The following is a 19424-nucleotide window of genomic DNA, read 5'->3' on the forward strand; positions in this document are numbered from 1 at the left end:
CACATAGGCTTTACTTAACAGCTTCCCACCCTGAGCGTGACGTCAGAGAAAAATGGCCACCATGTGAATATGGTTCATTGATTTGATGCATTAGATATCCTGCAGAGGTTTCAATGGCAATAAATGAATGGTACTTTTACAGTCTGCACATGGATATTTCATCAGCACAAGTGGCAAGTCCTTCCCCTTTCCACCCCTAAAGCATATTTGCTACACAACCCAGGCTCAGAAGGTGTCACATCCCAAAGAGGCTGTAGAGGAAAAATTCTTCCTTGTATGAAACCTTTTGGCCTTGAACCTCCCTCTTCAAAATAAATGACATGTTGGAAATTTAACTGGATGTGTAGGTTTGTTCTCTAGTCCTATGTCCAAAGAATATTCACCCTCTGTCCAACAGCCAAAGCAATATCACCCCTACAGTTTCCAAGTGGCTTTTCAGCATTATTAGAAAGCATCTTTTCATATTAGCGTGTTAACTTCCTCTTCACATTTGACATTTTCTCATAGCCTGACATCAAGTTAGCATGGAGCCAAAAAAATCACAAGCAGCTTTAGAACTATGACTTCATATTTTACAAGGCAACAAAGTTATAGTGGCTTTATGGGAATGGCTGAGCTGTCTTGTATATAGTTAATATACATAGGATGAGGATAAAGAATGAGAGCCTTTGTCCTGACTCTGTCTGCTTCTCAGGGTATTTCATCTTTTTACTGGGCCTCTCTTTTCTCTGGGCAGGCTGGAACAGGGGAAAAGGGTGTTTGATGACATGTTAGTTTGTCTAGATGTGATTTTTTTTTCTTTTGGAAAGCTCTAAACTCAATATCACTGCTGTTAGTGTTTATTAATTCTCCTGTGGATGCAGAGACAGCAGAAGAGCATGGAGAGGTCCATCCCATTTCATCTTTTCATCAACAAACCTCACTTGTGCTCCTCAAAAGACTGTGTATGTGCATTTTTCATTTGGAAAGTGAAGGCCTTTATGTGTGACGGGGGATATTTGCAACAAATGGTGAAATTTGAAAAATGATTTTTCCAGGTTTCAATAAGAGGTGGAGGCGTTTTCCCTCCCTATGACAGAGAGAAGTGCAAAAGTTCACTCTGTTTTATCCTTTGATAGATACACACCCTTTAGTAAATCCCTCAACTGTTTGCACAACTGCAGCTGAAAATCCTTGAAGTGTGAAAGTGAATTTACATTGCATCGTATTCTTTTCCTCTGAAAAATTGAACAGTTTGGGCCTCAGAGCCAAGTGATTAATGCTTGGCTGTGAAGGTGATTGGACATGCTCTGCTGACAATGCATACAGTTCTTTTACTTTCCTGTCACCATATCTCTAAATGAAACCTTTAACATTGAGTTTTTGCACAAGGTGGACTAAGATCTCAAACACACCTCACACCACCTGTACAATTCATCAGGCAATTTATTGCTCCAAGCTGTCAGATTAAGAAAGAAAAATCTCACTAAATCCAAATTAAAGCAGTATTGCAGTTCAGCATAACTGAAAACTTATAACTAAAGCTCCAGCTTTATATAACATGGAGAGTCCTCTATGGTTCTTCACAAAGCTATGCAGCAGCAAACCTTTTCTCTGTTTGTCCAATCAGATGTGACCATCCATGCGTTGCACATGGTTACTAGCTCTAAAACTTTAAACACAGAAACAGAACTTTTCTTCATTTGGTCATTGTTTGTGGAAGGGATTCTATATGCAAGAACTCTTTTATTTGTGAGATTACAGAAACTAGCAGCCTATATCATAAGGGCGTCAGTATGCTTCAAATAAAACACTTGTCAGATATTAACACTCAACACTCAACATCAACACTCCTTACAGAAGACTTTAAGGACTCCCTCCTTGGGAACATAACATGCTCACCAGGCCTTCACGTTTATCTTCCAGAACTAAAACTGGCTTTGATATGTTTCTGGCTACATCTGCTGTCTCATGTCCTATGTTTCAATCATCTTCCAGTGCAGTCTGACATATTTCCTCGAATCTGTCTGTAGCACTCACCAAACAGAAGTGTGACAGCCAACACATTTGCACCGACCACTGCTGTGTGTTTACAAGAGCAACCAGAGAGGCAGGGAATCTGAGAGAGCAGGGGAGGATGGGGAGGCTGTGGTGGGTTTTTGGATCTGGATATTTTCAGAACTGAAATTCCATGGGTTATTCCTGGATCCAGATCCTGGGAGAGAGATAGTCTCAAGATGGCTGCCCACCTGCCCACCACGCTACTTTACTCTTTGTAACACAAAAGGTCAAGTAATCTGAGAATAAAGGAGAAATTACTAGGATTGTTTGTAATGTTTAGAGTTATTGCAGATGCAGAAGTGAAAGCCATGATGTTGCAGTATTCTAGAAGAACACTCGGGCACTTAGGGTTATGGGCATACTCTTTGTTTACTGATATTATTTTGTATTACAGCAAAGTGTCCCAGACATTTGATTGCGTAATTGCTTTAAATACATGCAAGAGCCAGTGTTGAATAAATGACTGACTCTAACAGGAGCAGGAAAGGGGGAACGCCCATGATTTTGCATGTTGGCATGCAATATTAGATCTCCATTTCCGGCCATGTCAAACCAGTGCCCTTACATAAGCAGAAACAACAGGTGTTAGCAATAGTTAGACAGCATTAAGCCCAGCAGAGGAGAAGGCTTGGCATACATGATATCAGTGCAGTCAAGCAACTTCCCTTTCAGTGTGTGTGTGTGTGTTTATGAGCGTAAAGTTCGTTTCATGTTGTGCCCAGTGCTTGTTGCACGTAAAGCTGTTGCTTCAGCAGCCCCTTGTCAGGCGCCACTTCATGCGCTATATTTGAACCCTCTTCCCCCAGGCCTCCGAAAGTGCCTTTGGACCAAGGTGCTCTACAGTATGTCCCCTGAGTGAGTGGCTCCAGCCAACAGGATGTGATGGCAGGCCCAGAATGCAAAAGGAATCTTGCTTCCATGTTTGCTTTCACCAGTCTTGCATGCAGAGAAGGTTTAAGCTTACCCTTTAGGGAATGGATCACAACTACAGGAATGAGTGAAACAGACGCCCTGCTGTAACTGAGACTTCATGACCAGAATTCCATCTCAAAGCAGAAACCTCACAAATTATAACACTTGGGTGCTTATAAAGTGTACCTGGTTAGGTTTAGCATAGGTTAGCATTTGCTAACGTGAAGTGTGTTTTAGTAATACAAGTCTGTTTGAAAGTCTTTCAGTTTGAAAGGACACATATGTCAATCACTGCGAGCAGCAAACATGCCTTTCTGACAACTGTTTAAGGCAGAGCCAAGCAAAATGTGGGCTGAGAGCATTCTTTGTGAGACATTGATTCAATAAAGACTAAAGAAGCCAGTTGATTGACATTGTAATACTGAACTGTGCTTGGGTATGCAATTTGGAATGTTTAAATATCAAAAATATCTTTATTCTTTTAAGCGTTCACTTTGACTAATATTGTTTCCTTAAAATAAGTAAATTCAAAGTGTTTTTAACTGAACATTCTGCTTTTGTTTTGAATACTTTCTGTCTCATCTTTCTCTCCATGACATAGTGTACTGTCACTGTTAAGGCCAATTCACACAGACGCATTTCACATTTGCGCACTAGTAAACAGGGTTGCAGCATGATAACTTTCCAGAGTTGTAAAATTCAGCCTGTGATTACGACAAGCCGCTGTACAGTGTTTTTCTGATCAGCCTTTAAACACAATAATCTGTTACTCCAACCGGACTGAATGCAGATGAGGAGTTCCTTTATGTTGCTTAACAACAAGAAAAAATCGAAAAGAAAAGCGACAGGTTAATGACAACAGGAATACAGTAACTTACATGCATACACGGTGTGTAGCGGCTGGGTGTCCCTGGTTCTACTGGCCAATGACACACATGGGCTTGGAGACAGCAAGACATCACACACTGTAATGTTACAGCCTTTCTGATCAATGCTGTGCTGCCTTAACGTTAAATGTTTGGTCAGAATTGATGTGCAACCTGACTTACAGCTAATTAATTTCACACATCCATTGCACTTTGCCTTGATATCGTTTTCTTTTCTAAAGTGAAGCCACACTTTTGATCCATCTTCCACTACTGATGTGATGTCAGCCATGCATGCGTGCTCGTAGTGAAACAAATAGACATACTGTTGTGTTGATGGGTGACATAGACAGGTCCTGGCAGATTGCCATGTCCTTGCAGATATGTAGCCTTTGTTTGCAATAATAAAGGGTTATATCTTGTTAGGAACCAATAAGCAGAATCAAAATGAAAATTTTTTAATGATTCCTTTGGAATCGAAATTTTGGAACTGGTTCTAATTTGGAACTGGTTCTCAATGCCCAACCCTACATCTTGTCCTGGGCCAAAGTTTTAGGTAAACCTGATAATCGACTCTCAGCAGCAGTGATAGAAAAGGGAAAAATCTGTGTTTGTTGAAGTTGGCGACAACAGAGTGCTTGCAACTGTTGCCAGGCTGGGCAACAAAGCTACCACCAAGCTCTTTATTGAAATAAATAGACATAGCAACTTGTCACTTCCTACCGTTTCATAATAAAGTTAGTTAGTTAGCAAATTAGGAACTTTATTGTCCATGTTGTGGAAAATGATCTTTGGCTTCACCACCTGGCATTAAAGACAATACATTACAGGATAATTGAATTGAACATTGCTGACAGTCAGTGATATTTTGGATTTATATTTCACATTTATAGTGAACAGAATATATTAGTCTGGGATTCTGTATCAGCAAAGGATGATCTGTACTGTATTGCAAAAATACAATTAAATACCACCTGTAGTTTCCAAGTTGCACTTTTGCTTTGACATTTGTTTGCCCCCAGGCCTTTGTAATGAAAAAGTACTTGCCCAGTCAGCACAAGCTGAAGAAAATGACTTTTCAAATTACTACAAGAAGCTTAGCACAAAAATAACAGGAAAAGAGAGAATAATGTCCAAGTCCAAAGGGTAAAAATTGTCACATTGACTGTATTGTGTGTTACTCCTGGACATTTTGGCTCATGCAAACCTGTCTTTGGGGCTGGAAGAGTGAACAAATGTTTTGCACTCCCTCTAGCCTGAGCCTGTATCCTTTCCTCTGTTTAAAGAAATTGAATTTATGACACATCTTTTGACTTTGGGCAATGTTACCCTTGGGGTTATACTAAAACTCCACACAACTACTTGATTTTCATTTTTACCAAGCAGTTATTTATTCAAGTTGTCTATAAAATCCCTTCTTCGTCCCCTAAAGTGTCTCTTTTCTTTGTTCCAACTGTTTTTCATTTTATGAGAGTGCAAAGTGAACAAATTGAGTTGACAGCATGCTTCCAGGCTGGGATGGACCTGCCTGAGGTGCAGACGGACTAAACCTGCCTCAAAGATAAAGCAGGGGATTCAATTTGACATTTCATATAAGAGATTTGTCATTAGTGATTTTCCCCACCTTGCTGTGATTGACGTAACGACATGTTTAGTGACCCCTGTCTGGATTCAGCAGTAATTGATTTTGTCGGATGACTTGCGGCTCTCTGATTGTACTCATGAAAAGGTCAAGGGAAGCATATTGGAGTTTTCTGAAAGGTCTATTTTATGGGGCTGAGAGTGAGTCACGGCTATGAGAGTTTTGAAGCCTGTTACAATCTTAACTGCCAAACAGGATAGAGTTTTTAAATTCACATGACATTTGAGTTTCTCTTAAATAAGGGATTTACGTGTTTGAGGGGTTCCATGGACAGTGACACCATTACCAGTTTTGGGACAAAACTACAATGTTCATGCAGACAACTACAAATGTTCTCTATTTCCCTTTATCTTTGATTCTGATTGGTGAAAAAAAGCTTCTCAAACAGCATTTAGATCAGTGGTTCCTAACCTACAGTTGATGTTCCTCAGATAAATCTAAGGGGTCACAGTAAATTAAAGGAATGATTAAAGAAAATATTTCTGTTATTTTTGTTTGTTTGTTTGTTTGTTTGTTTGATTGTTTGTTTGCTTGCTTGTTTTGTTTTGAATATGTAAATTATGTGCTCAGTGCAAACATACCTGCAAAAATGCAAAAACATATGTGTGAACAAGGCTTAAGACGCAACCACTGTTGAAGGGTCATAAGGAGACATTCATGTATTTATTAATTTTAGGGATCACTACTCAAAAAGGTACAAAGCACTGATTTAGGCCACAATGGGAGACTAAAACTTTCTATAGAAAAAGATCATGACAAGAATGATAAAACATGCATTCATGTATATTATTAGAATCAAGTCCATGAAGATAACACTGTAGTACTGATGGATTCCAAAAAGAATATCTAATCATTACATCCATATGCAGTGACTGACAATGATTTATTATATCTGATTTATATTATCTTTATAAAAGGCCAATATGAGCAGCAGACACAGGCCAATTGATTTATCACTTTAACCCTGGTTCTTACTGGGAGTTGGACTGCCTGAATGAAAAAAGGTCTTGCTGCTTGGACCAAGTGTCGTGCATTAATCTGGACTGGGCGTGGTGGAAATTCTTCAAGGAATAATCCTGCTCCCCTGTTCGTCCCCGGCTCAGGCTACAGATGATGATGTATCATCTGGCATCTTTCTCTTTCCTTCCATCAATTCCAGGATTGATTGGTAGGCAGACTATTTCCAATGCTGCCAGGGAAGTGAAATGTTTTTAAGTTTCAGGGCTCAGTGTGGCACTCCCCAGGGACCACACATGGAGCTTTTCAGATGCACACTGATCAAGATCCCTGAAATTGATACTGTGGTTTATTCTTCGATGATTGAACATCACATGTCTTTGAAAACAGCCTGCTGTGTTTGTGGAATCATTTCTTGTGTCTTGTTGTTTCAAGACAGAGATTGTACACATCAGTGGGTCATAACCTAGCTTTGAACTGTACATTTTGAAGTTGAAGTGTATATTTCTGCTTTCCTCTTGAAAAAAAATACATAGGGCTGCAGAGACTATTTCTATTTCACATCTAGGTTTCTTCACAATCATGTCTAGAATACCAACTGGGAAAAAGGCCCATGGCTGTTAGGGGCGGAACAGGAACCCACAGCTCATTTATGCCCCTAAGTAGATTAATTTAGCCCTGTTTACAGAATTCAACACTCTATGAGGCAGTCACAAATAAGAAGGTTGAGATACTTGACTGACTGTTTGAACAAGTGTGTACTGGAAATAAATGACTGTATGTAATATATGTTGTCATTAACCATGAATCTAAATGTTTTCTCTCTCTCTCTGTCTTTGTTTTACAGGACCTCCAGTAAGTAGACAAGACACCTTGTGTAACCTGCATGGGGTAAAGTAACTGGTTATTTTTGCATTTTGGTGTGAAATAGGTCCACTCAAACTTACAATATTTGGTGCCAGTGTTTTGCCTTTTCTAGATACATTTCATGGTTCTAAACTATGCTTTAAATTATCCACACATTTCTGATTTGCACAAGTGCTTCCAGTTTTCAGAAGTCACTGTTTGAATTAACATTTGAGGTATCTGGTAGTGTTCAATAAGTGGTGGTTCACACTGTCACCTTACAGCAAGAAGGTGCTGGGTTTGAATTGGCTAGCCAGCTGGGGTGTTGAATTTCCTCCTAAATTGACTCTTAATTGCCTGTAAGTGTGAATGTTACTGTGATTGGTTTTCTGTCTATATCTGTGATAAACTGGCAACCTGTCCAAGGTGTACACTGGGATAGGCTTCAGCACTGTGCATACCTGCACAGAATAAGCAGATATAGATAATGGATTTCCACATCTCTGGTTGAATGCATGTAAACAGGTGAAATCAAGCCTTTGGTTGGAAGGAAAACCTCCTCATTCCTGAGCCTTGAAGGCGCACAGTTTAGTAACACTGCTCCAAACATCTGGCCACTATGAGTTTGACTTTTGTGCAGCCGTGTCAGTTCTAAGATCACCTCTGCCAAATATACCTCCGTGGAAAATTTGAGAGATAGTTCCTACAGAGGAGGTTTTAAGGTACATGAGGTCAGACAGCGACGCGGATTTTCCACTCTCTTACACTCACAGGATCTGAGCATTGAGACATAGTCAGTTCCTACAAGTCTCTTATGTCTTGCTTAAACATGCGAAACACCCATGCCTTGGGTAAGGCTCATTGGTTTAGGTTTTTAGTAATAAAGACACAAGATATTCTTGGTAGGTTGGTGCCACACCAGGAAGTGGCACAGCAAAATCCATCCACATGTCCTGGCAAATTAGGTGGAAGGTGACATCCTGGTGTGATTACTTGGATCTCTGGGTCACTAAGTTAACTCAGATAACTTCACAACTACAAACCATGCCAAATCTCTTTGTGGAGCCAGACAGAACATGGTTGTACAAAATTGTTTGGTGCAACTCAGTTACAATATACGACACTGTTCCCTCAAAGTCAGCTCTGTCAAAATAAATGGTTTGCAGTTGGTTTATGGCACAGATTCCTGTGTCAAAGTTTCCTGAAGAAGAACTCTATACAAAATTTCTGTGTGAATTTATTTAGCATACACAAACAAATCCACTGATGTTGATAATTCCATTTTAATTTGCTAGTACATCACATGGCCAACACATTTTCCCAGACCTTTATCTCCTTAAAATCCTACTACAACTGTAAAGTGACATGACATCATTTTTTGAAACTACTGTGCTGTTGTTCATATACAGTAATAGATCATGACTGTTATAATAAGGGGCTTGGCCCTGTTGGCCTTTGGACTTTGCTTTGGGCTTGTGCATGTATCACATTTTAACATAATCAGAGATGATAGGAAACACCCTCTGACTCTGATGAAGCTGAATAGGATACCAGCATGGGTCCCTTCAGAGGCTGTCAGTCAGAAGCTCAAAACACAGAAACATAATTTACAACATCCATTTGAAACAATTATAATGTATACTGTGCACCTAGCTTCACAAAAGGAGGTCCTCATATTCACTGAAAATTAATATCTAGTGTTTTTTTTGGTGTTCAAGTTCAGTTCTGGGGTAACACCAAAGTCAGCTTCTGGGTAAAATAACACCAATAAGAATGGAGCAACAGTAAATCCAACCTTTCTCCTATACATCCCAGCTCACTTATTATTGAGCAGTGGTGTACCCAGTGGACCATACATCCCACGTACGATGGCCAAATATACCCCTCTCCTCCCTCCCCCTCCCTGCCTTCCCATTCATTCAGCAGCACTTTGCCAAATGGGAGCCACATGTTGTAAGGTTACTGTGTAATTCAAGTGAAGGGTTCCTTCCGGCAGTGGGTGACCTCTGCCCAAACAGACGGCCCCTGGAGACCCAGTAGTGAACAGGCAGGCACCTACGTGCAGTATGTTCACACTCAGCACCTGGCCATGCACCTTCATGCACTGCCCTCTGACTGCCAGCTTGTGTTAGTGGAAATAGTGCTCATCTGGATAGCCAAGCATGAGCCACACTGACCTAGAATCCTCAAGACTGATGTACAAGTAAATTGCTATCACATGGGTGAGAGTAGAGTATGAAATTAAGACCCTGCAAAAAGACCCACAAGATGTAAAATTGTGGTTTTGCTTCATAAATCAATGGTAACCAACACAGTGGCAGCTGTACTTCGTTTTCAGCTTTCTCCCTACTTGGCTCCCATCCTGGGTTTAATATTGGATTTTAAGGGGATCACCTATGAGCCAATGCAAGTAAAAATAAACACATACACATATATTTGTATCAAACAGTGACTGATTATCTAGAAAAGTGGAGGTGTTAACCTTTCTAGCTCTGTCATTGCTTTCTCTTTATGAAGTTTAATTGACAGTGACATTGCCAAGTTGCAGTTTGATTAACATGTGTCAGTCATTTCCTGTTACAGAACCATAAAGTACATTGATTTCTTATATACTAATTGCAAAAAAACATATAAATATGTAAAAAACAATATACTATGATTATTTGTACAGTATATAGTACATACTGTGTTAGTATGTGGTTGCCTACAGAATTGGGACACAGCTTTTCTTTCTCTACACTTTCCACAACATTATGATACCAAATGCAACAAAAAGGTGACATTACGGCATAGTATAATTGATTTTATGAAACAAAGATCAGACCAAAACATTACAAAGTCTCAACAAGTTAATTACAACACAATCAGAATAAGCTCAAGAACAGTATTACACGAATACTCCATTGAAAATCTTTTGACTATAAAATATTCACTACATGCAGGCTTGAAAGATGGCGCTAAAAAGTTTCCTTCACTGTCACCGCAAAAAATATGTCAAATCATATAGAAAAACATCCTTAGAAACTTCTCAAACTACTGCAGTTTAATATGACTACCAAGCATCTTCCAAACACGACATGACTAAAGGGTTCAGTGTGTGTCAGTTGTTTTTTTTGTAATTTAATTAATTACGATTACAATTCTGTGTTGTGCTGTAATAAATAACAACGCTAGTTGAAATGCTAAGGGCCTTAAGATGCATCTGCATCACAATCTTATCCTGAGGTCATCTTGTAGTAGGGCCTTCTAGTTTTAAAAACATGTTTTGTGGTTGATATCCTGTGTATGTGATGCATATATCTGAATAAAATTGTATTTGATTGAATTGCTGAAAATTAACTAACATACCGCAAACTTTGAACAGGTACCAGCTGTTTTTTTAAGTCTCCAGTCAAAATGTAACATGTAATATGTAGTCTGCAGGGTGTACTTAATGGGTGTTTGAAGATGATGGGGCACTGTATATATACAGAGCACAGAGAAGAGGAAGGACAAGGGGTTCAACACTTTATTTTTGCCATATAGCCCCATCGTGGGTTAATTGGCCCTTTTTATGTGAGGCGCTTCTTCTCGGCACACCTCTGAAGCGCCACAGAAAGTAGTGTATTTAGCTATTTATTGGTGAAGTGAAGCTTGTTCGGAACATACTGAACATCTGATCAACTGTGGAGAAGTGAATTATTCTGCTGAAGAAGTTTGATTTGGAAGATGATCATCAGATTACAGCTGCAGTGCTCCACAAGATGCAGACTTTTCAGAGCCACATTGTGATACTCAAAAAATCGATTTTCACTGGAGTATTCCTTTAAATTACTTGGTAACATTTGTTCCAACAGAGCATCAAGCTGCTACTCAAAATTAATTCACAACACAACAGCATTTAATAGACAATTATAGTTAGAATATAATATCAAAGCCAATAAGAAAAAGTTCATAAATGTTTGACGTTCCTTCCATCCAGAATTATTGATGTAAGAAGAATGACTTCCCCTCGGTCGCAGTCAGCCAGAAGTCATCCACACATGCACACACACACACGCACATACAAACACATACACACTCTCTCTCTGGGAAGTGCGGCTCTCTCACTGGACTCCTCAATGAGGAATATTGATGACATGCCAGCATTCAAGAGCAGGCAGTTATCATTCTCCTCAGCGGACTGTCAGTGCCTCAGCAGCTTTTTGGAAACTGTCAAGAGTTCCTGTTTTGACTTCCAACCAATTAGCCCTCCATCCTTTTCTTAAGAGCTGCTGTTCCGCTTGCTCAATGAAAACAAAACACACTTGACTTTTGACAATGTGCTCATTCTTGTGTTTGGAACTGGACATCACTGAAAGCCATTGTATTCTAGCGAATAGTGAATTGTTTTTGATGGAAGCCACTATGCTGACATGTTGTCATGTCCGCATTAGAAAGGTATTCAAGAAGGGTGAGGCCAGTTAGGAGTTTTATTTAGGTTTATTATGCATGAGGAGACATGAGGAATTCCAGCAAAGTAGAGCATGCTCTCTAAAAAACAATCTTTGCATGAGTCTTTGTGGTGAAATGACGAAACTCTGTTGTTAATATGCTGAGAAAACCCCTTGTGTTGTCTTAAAATATGATTGATTGAATGCCTGTTGACCAGAATTTAAAGAGGCATGTTACTGCATCAATAATGTTCTTTCTGTGAGCTGTCACTGAGCTGAAAAGGCCAAAATAAAACATTTTTGTAAGAAATAGTAAGATCAATTATCTCCTATTCATCTTATTCTGGCCTGGCTCAATGCAGCTTTCTTTCATGATGTGTACTTTATCTGTAAAATTTACTCTATCCTTTTTGTACCATCCTTCTCTCACCCCTTTCTCAGGGTCCTCCTGGAAGAGCAGGCTTTCCGGTAACTGTCTTTTTAACTTGTGTCTTTGTGTGTCTCTGTATATCTGCATGTGTAGATAGTCATCACTGCAGTATTGATCTCTCTGTCTGCCCTCTACTGAGTAGTTGCATATGTACAGTGAAATTAGATACCTGCTGTTATGACATGATGGCCAGATCACAACTGTGTCTCCTGCAAAATACATTTATAAACAATTAATTCAGTTTTGCCAAATGTTTTCACGGGAAAATAATTGCTGCCTGGAAGCAGGGCTATGCAACTTTTGAAAGAAGAAATAATACAATCTTTCTCTTACAAATGAAAAGTTGAATTCATAAGAAATACAACACACATTTATTTACTTCAGTGCACTCAGGGGTTTCACTGCTACAGCCTTACTTGATCTGGTACAACCATTAGCTTTTCATGGCTAATGTTAGCTACTGTTAGCAGACTCATATTATTATTTTATACATATTGCTGTATAAGTGACATTACTGAGTCACTGACTTTAACTCTTCTCGACTTGTGTTACTGTTACACTGTGTTTTACCATGTCACAGATACACATTTTAATGGAATTATAAATTAGAGCAAGAAGTAAGTACCTCACCAGGAGACATGCACTATTTCCTGCTTGTGGTCCCGTTACGTTCACTCTTGGACAAACTGCCAAATTACGATGTCTTTAAAATTGTTGGGGAGCAGAGATGCTACATGTAACAAACTGTACTACACTACTAGCTATCCAAATGCTCTATGTAGTATTCATTTAATTTAGTTATTTTCAAAATCATGTAGCATTTCCAACAGCAAATAGTTTTTCCACCAAGTAGCAGCATAGTATTACCAAACACCACATCACTATAATTTATTTTCTTTTGAAGAAAAAAGCAGTGAAGTGTATGGAAGTATATCATAATGGAGTCTTTAACCACCTCATTTGTCTTGCAGTGCAGGCTAATAAATTGCACCACAGAACAATGAGTGTATCACAGCGCCCTGGTGGTCTGGCTTTTAAGGCACCAACCTTGAACTACAATGTCCTTGATATGACTCTGGCAGGGAACTTTTGCGTGTCATTCCCTATCACTCTTTCCCCTCATCTCTCTACTGTCACTATCTAATATGCATAGCTTACCATGCCCCAAAAGTAGTCCATTTGTCTATTATATTACTGTTATATTACTTAACAGTGTCTGTGTCAATGTCTCTTCATGTGAAATAACTTTAATGCAGTAAACTACTTTTTCTGAGTAGCTTGTAGAAAGCCTAGTATAAGCTATTGTTGGCTTTCCCCAACAAAGTGTTTCCCCAGAATTATCTTTAAAGCAACTGATTTAAGATAGTCTGATGAAATGAAGGAAGATGAATCCCCCATTGTCATGTAATTGCCATTCGTAACCATGTGGCTGCTGTACCGCAAAAGGTAGGCCTACAGTGTCTCACCTTGACGCACAGGACGTTGTAACTAGACACATGGGTTCCAGTTATGCATGCGCATGTTTTAGGTTAAGTTGATTTGGTTAAGGTTAGGGACAGAAGGCCTCAGTGCTTCAAATCAGCACTCATTTTTTTCCCACATTTATCCAACACCACATTCTTTTTCTTAACCAAGTGCTTTGAGTAACCTGAACACAGAAATTAAATTTCATGAGCACATATTGTAGGGAAAGAAAATGAAATAGAATGAAAGTAAACATTTTGCAGGCAATTCTTCTTAATATAAGAATGAAATCTGGGCACAATGTATATGAATGTATTTCTAAAGGAGACAGCGTTGCATTGAACTGCACATTGCCATCCATCCAAGACTCATTAGAGTTTTAATGTGTTCAGATAAATTTGCTCTATAATAAAATAAGTCAAACAAACTATTTCTATTTTTATTATTTCTGTGGTCACTTCTCAGTTCAGAAACCTCAGAGATATCAGTATAAGCAGTGCTTATAGCTTTAAGACCTTAACACTGTCAGTTCATGAGCTCTTAGCTGGGTCATGCCATGGCCTCTTGGTTGTTGTGTTATAAATTCTACAGCCTGAAAGTAATGCTTATTTAATCTCTCTGAACAAAATCTGCTCCTATATTTGACATGAACTCTTTTGTCTAACACTCCTCTTTTCTTTCTGCTGACCCAGCAGTCTAAATGTGTCAAACCCACATGGTTCCTATCATGACAACAGGTGGCCATCTAGTATCTGAACTTTGTCTCATGTTGCCACTAAAAACCAGCAAACCCCCGTTTGATTCTGACAAATCCACTTGTGAAACAGGTCCATAAAACAGTCTCAAGCAGAGACTGGCCTCAAGTTTTGTTCCTCCACCGGAGTTCTGCTGACAGTTTGTGTCAAAGCGAGGATGAGATTCCTTCCAGGATGTGTGATTGATTACACCCGTCAAGCAGCGGGAAATGAAATCAGGAGCAGTCTTTGACTGAATGAGGACGGAAGGATGTGGTTATTGCAAAGAGGACTTGTAAGAATTGAAAATCAGGGAGCGGTGTTTTCCATAGAGTGTGTTTTTGTCATAATGTGACAGTATAGGTCTTTATAACCGAAGGAGGTAGACCCCACTGATATGATAGATCAAAAACACATTGTTCCCTCCTCATTTTACATGCATGAACACACGCACACACACACACGCACACACACACACACACACACACACACACACACACACACACACATGCATGTTCACACACTCATGCACACACACCTTACCCTAACCTTAACCATCACAACTAAATGCCTAAACCTAACCTTTATCCTAAGCTGAACCAAAACCCAACTCTAACCTTAACCTTAAAACCAAGTCTTAACCCTCAAATTGCCCTTTGAAGTTGTGATGACGAGCCAAAATGTCATCACAACACAGAAATGTCCTCACAAGCTGGTTTTTGACTGAAATTGGTTCTCTCAAAGATAGACAAACATGCACGCGCGCACACACATACACATAAACATACACACACGTCACCCCACTTTCCCAGTTAGACTGAGCACCCCAGCTGCTCTACACGTATACACTATGTATCCACTTATATTTCTCCACATGCAGGCGGGCCAAGCTCACAGTGTGCAGTATTCCTATAATTCCTACCAATCCATGGCTATTGACTGGCAACCATAATTAATGAAAGCTAACACAATCCCTGCATATATCTGCCTTCATGTTCTCCACTGCAAACTATATCATAACAAATGCTGTCTCATGGGTGTCTATTTCACAAGTAGGGGAGTAGAGGGAGTAGAGGCTGGTGTGATTGCTGTCAGCTGTGTGACTGTATGTGTGTGTGGTGGGCCAAAGTCTAGGGTCCAGCTGAGGCTCATTAAGGCAGTAAATATGCCTCAGACACCTCAGTATTGCTCCACTAAGGACCTACATAAATCCAATTGACTGGAGTGTGTACAATATGTATGTGTGGGGTCTAATGTATGTATGTATGTGTGTGTGAGTGTATGTGCATGCGTGCTTGTGTATGTCGTTGTGTGTGTGTGTGTGTATGTGTGTGTGTGGTGAGGGGCAGTGGCAAAACAATCTACCTTATCTTTTCAGGAAAAAAGTAATGGTCGAAACATTTTTGGACCATACAGGAGAAGCTAGTGCAGCAGCGATCAGGTTTCTGTCTATGGAATGTAGTGCAACACATGAACTGAATGAGGTTTCACAAAACACTCAATTCATCTTACAGCTATAAAACCTGCTTTAGTCAAGGTTGTATTTTGTGGCTGCAACAAATAATCACTTTATGCACTTATGCACTATGTAAAGCCCCCAGCTCTGGATTAAAACCATTTTGGTCGTGCCAGATTTTCCCCAAGGTTGTGGTTTAAATCAGGACCTTGGACAGGGCTTCAAAGAGACCAGCTGTAGCCTAATAGTATTTAAAAGCTTTAAAAATATGCCTCATACTAATGACAGATATACCAGCACATCTGATCTTGCAAGACTGAAAACAGCTGAATTCAAGCCTAGACTCAGTCTACATAGATATAAACAGAAAGGAGAACTGGTATGGTGCTTTCAGATGTGGAAGCACCACATCAACAACTATAGATCCATATCAAACCTCCCATTTTTAAGTAAAATTGTTGAAAGCTGTTGTTGTTTTCAGCTGAACAAGTTCTTGGTACTAAACAACTGTTTTGATGTCTTCCAGTCAAGATTTTGACCACACCACAACACTGAGACTTCTCTTGTTAAGGTGTTCAATGATATCCACTTGAACACAGACAGTGGCAGAATTTCAATCTTAGTATTACTGGATATCAGTGCTGCATTTGACATAGTCAACCACAACATATTACTAGACTGACTAAAAAACTGGGTGGGACTTCCTGGCGCAGTACTAAGCTGGTTTGAATCCTACTTAAAAGACAAGGACTACTTTGTGTCTATAGGTAATTATACATAGGAGCACACAAAAATGACCTGTGGAGTTCCCCAAGGCTCCATTCTGGGGCCTCGTCTGTTTAACAACTACATGCTTCCACTGGCTCAGCTCAGATTATGGAAAACAACGAAATATGTTACCATAATTATGCAGACGACACACATTTACATAACTACAAGACTTTTCTGTTTGCTGCTGCCTTTTATTAATCAAATTTGAGGATTCATTTCTTGCACTGCACTGTAACTTTTATTCTTGTATTTTATCTCTTATTCTATTTTAGCTTATTTCTATTTTCTATTCTCTTAACTCTTTAATAACTATTCTTAATTGTATTTAAATGTCTTTTTATAATGGATTGCTCTTGCACTTTGTCTTTGACCAGTGTGTAGGATTTAGGGGCATCTAGCGGTGAGGTTGCAGATTCCCCTCCCCCTCCAAGCCTGTAGGAGAACCCACGGTGGCCATGAAACTTGTGAAAAACGCGAAAGGTCCTCTCTAGATCTAGTGTTTGGTTTGTCTGTTCTGGGCTACTGTAGAAACATGGTGGTGCAATATGGCAGGCTCCATTCCATTTCTGAAAAGTGTGATCCACTAGATGCTACAAAATTCTACACACTGCACCTTTAATGCTTTTAATGTTTTATGTAAAGCATTTTGAATTGCCTTGTTGTATATATAATTTTATTTATATATTATATATACAGAACAGAGACAGACAAGATAGTCAATGTGAAAGTGCTGACCCCCATAGAGTGAATCATTTCATGGTTTTGTGGTTGAGTAGTGCACAAACATGTTGGGATTTGTGGGTTTTATGTATTGCCCAAATCCAGCCTGGTTTTTGGATGCCAAATCCAACTCTTTCTGAGAAGTGCCCTACCAAAATCCTGCTAGGACAACATACTGAAGTGTGTCATAACTCCAATAACATCCCTTAAATCTTTATATCAGACCCTTATTTTGATACCATGTATGGCCAGCATTTCTTAACAATCACTCATTCACTTTGTTAATGTTCTGTGTTTACATCTATTTTTAGCCATTAAGAGTCCATCTTTCCCCCATACGCAAAAGGGATGTACAGAATACTGGACATAATGCTCAATTTAGACTGCATAGAAACTTTACACAGGAAATAAAAGGTAAAATCAGAGGAGGGATCCCTCTTCCAGGACAGGTAGACAGTCAGTAAATGAGCTGTGAACATTAATGCTGACATCTCTGTACTAAAGGAAGGAATCTCTGTATGTATGTATTAGGGGTGTGCCCGAATACAAATATGTTATTCGGCAAAGCACAAATTGTGTGTTTTTATGAATATTTATTTTGTACAAATATTTTTTCAATTATTTGTTTTCGGGAAGAAAAAAAACATGTCAAATACCAGCGCAAAGGTCAGTCAGCAGGTCACAACAAGGGGAGTCACATCCACCTGCTGCATGATGCATATTTCCTTATTTGGACATCACTCACAGAGTTGAGGGTGTTCCCCCAAAGATAAAGCTGAGCTACTGACATGTGCAAAGTGCTGTTTCCCCTCTCCTTTCCACAAAGTTAGGTTGTAAAAAATAGGCAGTAAATGAAGAGTGCAAAGCAAGAATCACCTTTGAAGTATTTCTCTACACATTACTCGCTGTGCTGTCTCTGTGTTATGGGTGTATAAATAAGTAGAGGTCTGTCTGCACATTGGTGATGCACTTGGTTTAGCTCAATAGTCAGCGCAGTCATCTACGATCTTGGAGACTTGAGTTTGAGATCCGGTGTGGGGACCTCCTTTGTCAGATAGTTTATTCATAAATACTTATTTTAACACTAATATCCTTCAAATAATAGTCGTATAGTAAAAAGTAATAGTAATAAAAACAAAAACCTGATTTTTATGCCTATTTCCACTTTTATTTGAATGCAAATACAAATATAAATAATTTTGCTGCCTCAAAAAATATAGATACAAATAAATATACCGGGCTCTCTGCACATCCCTAATTTTCTAAGCGTTGAAGTAGTGGCTAGAGGCCAAGCAGTCGGCCCATTCGGAACAGGCACATTTTGAACGGGCACTGCACTAGTTAAGAAATCTTGAAAATATGATTTGCAGTAAGTTGCTTTTGGGAAACCTCTGAATATCTCTCAGACCTGAAGTGGTCCATGATGTATGTCCAGGGCTTCAAGGCAATTCATTATCAGGGAAGCCACCAGCCGACATAATGCACGTGTCCCCAAATACTCCCAAAAGTCTATTCACAGTTTGTTCAGTCATGCATTGTTTCTCCACAAATCTTCAGAGAATCTTCAGCCCTAACCTGCTGCTACAACTGACCTTATCCCTTGAATCACCCAACTCCCCCATGACCCTCCTTTTCTCCATGACACCCTGCAGGAGTGAGTCTTCATACAGCTGTCATCATCAGAGCATTTGCTGATCCTCAGACACTGGTAGAGCTCCTGAGGACAAGGTCAGGGCTTTAGAAAAGGGCACCTTTATCTAATAAATAATTTTGACACATTGCTGTGTGCACTGTAGATACATAAATGGGGCAGCTGTGGCTCAGGAGGTAGAGCGGGTCGTCCACTAATCGGAAGATCAGCGGTTCGATTCCCAGCTCCTCCAGTCCACATGTCGATGTGTCCTTGAGCAAGATACTTAACCCCAAATTGCTCCTGATGGCTGTGCCATCAGTGTGTGAATGTGTGTGAATGATTAGATTTCCTTTGATGGGCAGGTTGGGACCTTGCATGGTAGCCCCTGTACCCATTCAAGGTGTGAATGGGTGAATTTGATTCGTAGTGTAAAAGCGCTTTGAGTGGTTGGAGGACTAGAAAGGCGCTGCACAAGTACAGTCCATTTACCATTTACCATGAAGCTACAGAGCAGGGTCTTACACCAAATATGTTTTACTGG

The 19424-nt window shown here is 39.6% G+C and overlaps 1 protein-coding gene across 2 annotated transcripts in view; it reads left to right on the forward strand.

Moving 5' to 3' along the window:
* Positions 1–19424, forward strand: part of col13a1 (collagen, type XIII, alpha 1) — a 141710-nt gene that overhangs the window by 60211 nt on the left and 62075 nt on the right. For both annotated transcript variants that reach the window (XM_042432580.1, XM_042432579.1), the window contains exons 3-4: positions 7265–7272; positions 12117–12143. In XM_042432580.1, coding sequence (XP_042288514.1) covers positions 7265–7272; positions 12117–12143 — 35 coding nt within the window. The remainder of the gene's footprint in view (positions 1–7264; positions 7273–12116; positions 12144–19424) is intronic.

Source organism: Thunnus maccoyii, chromosome 14 (assembly GCF_910596095.1).
Source record: "Thunnus maccoyii chromosome 14, fThuMac1.1, whole genome shotgun sequence".
Lineage (NCBI taxonomy): Eukaryota > Metazoa > Chordata > Actinopteri > Scombriformes > Scombridae > Thunnus > Thunnus maccoyii.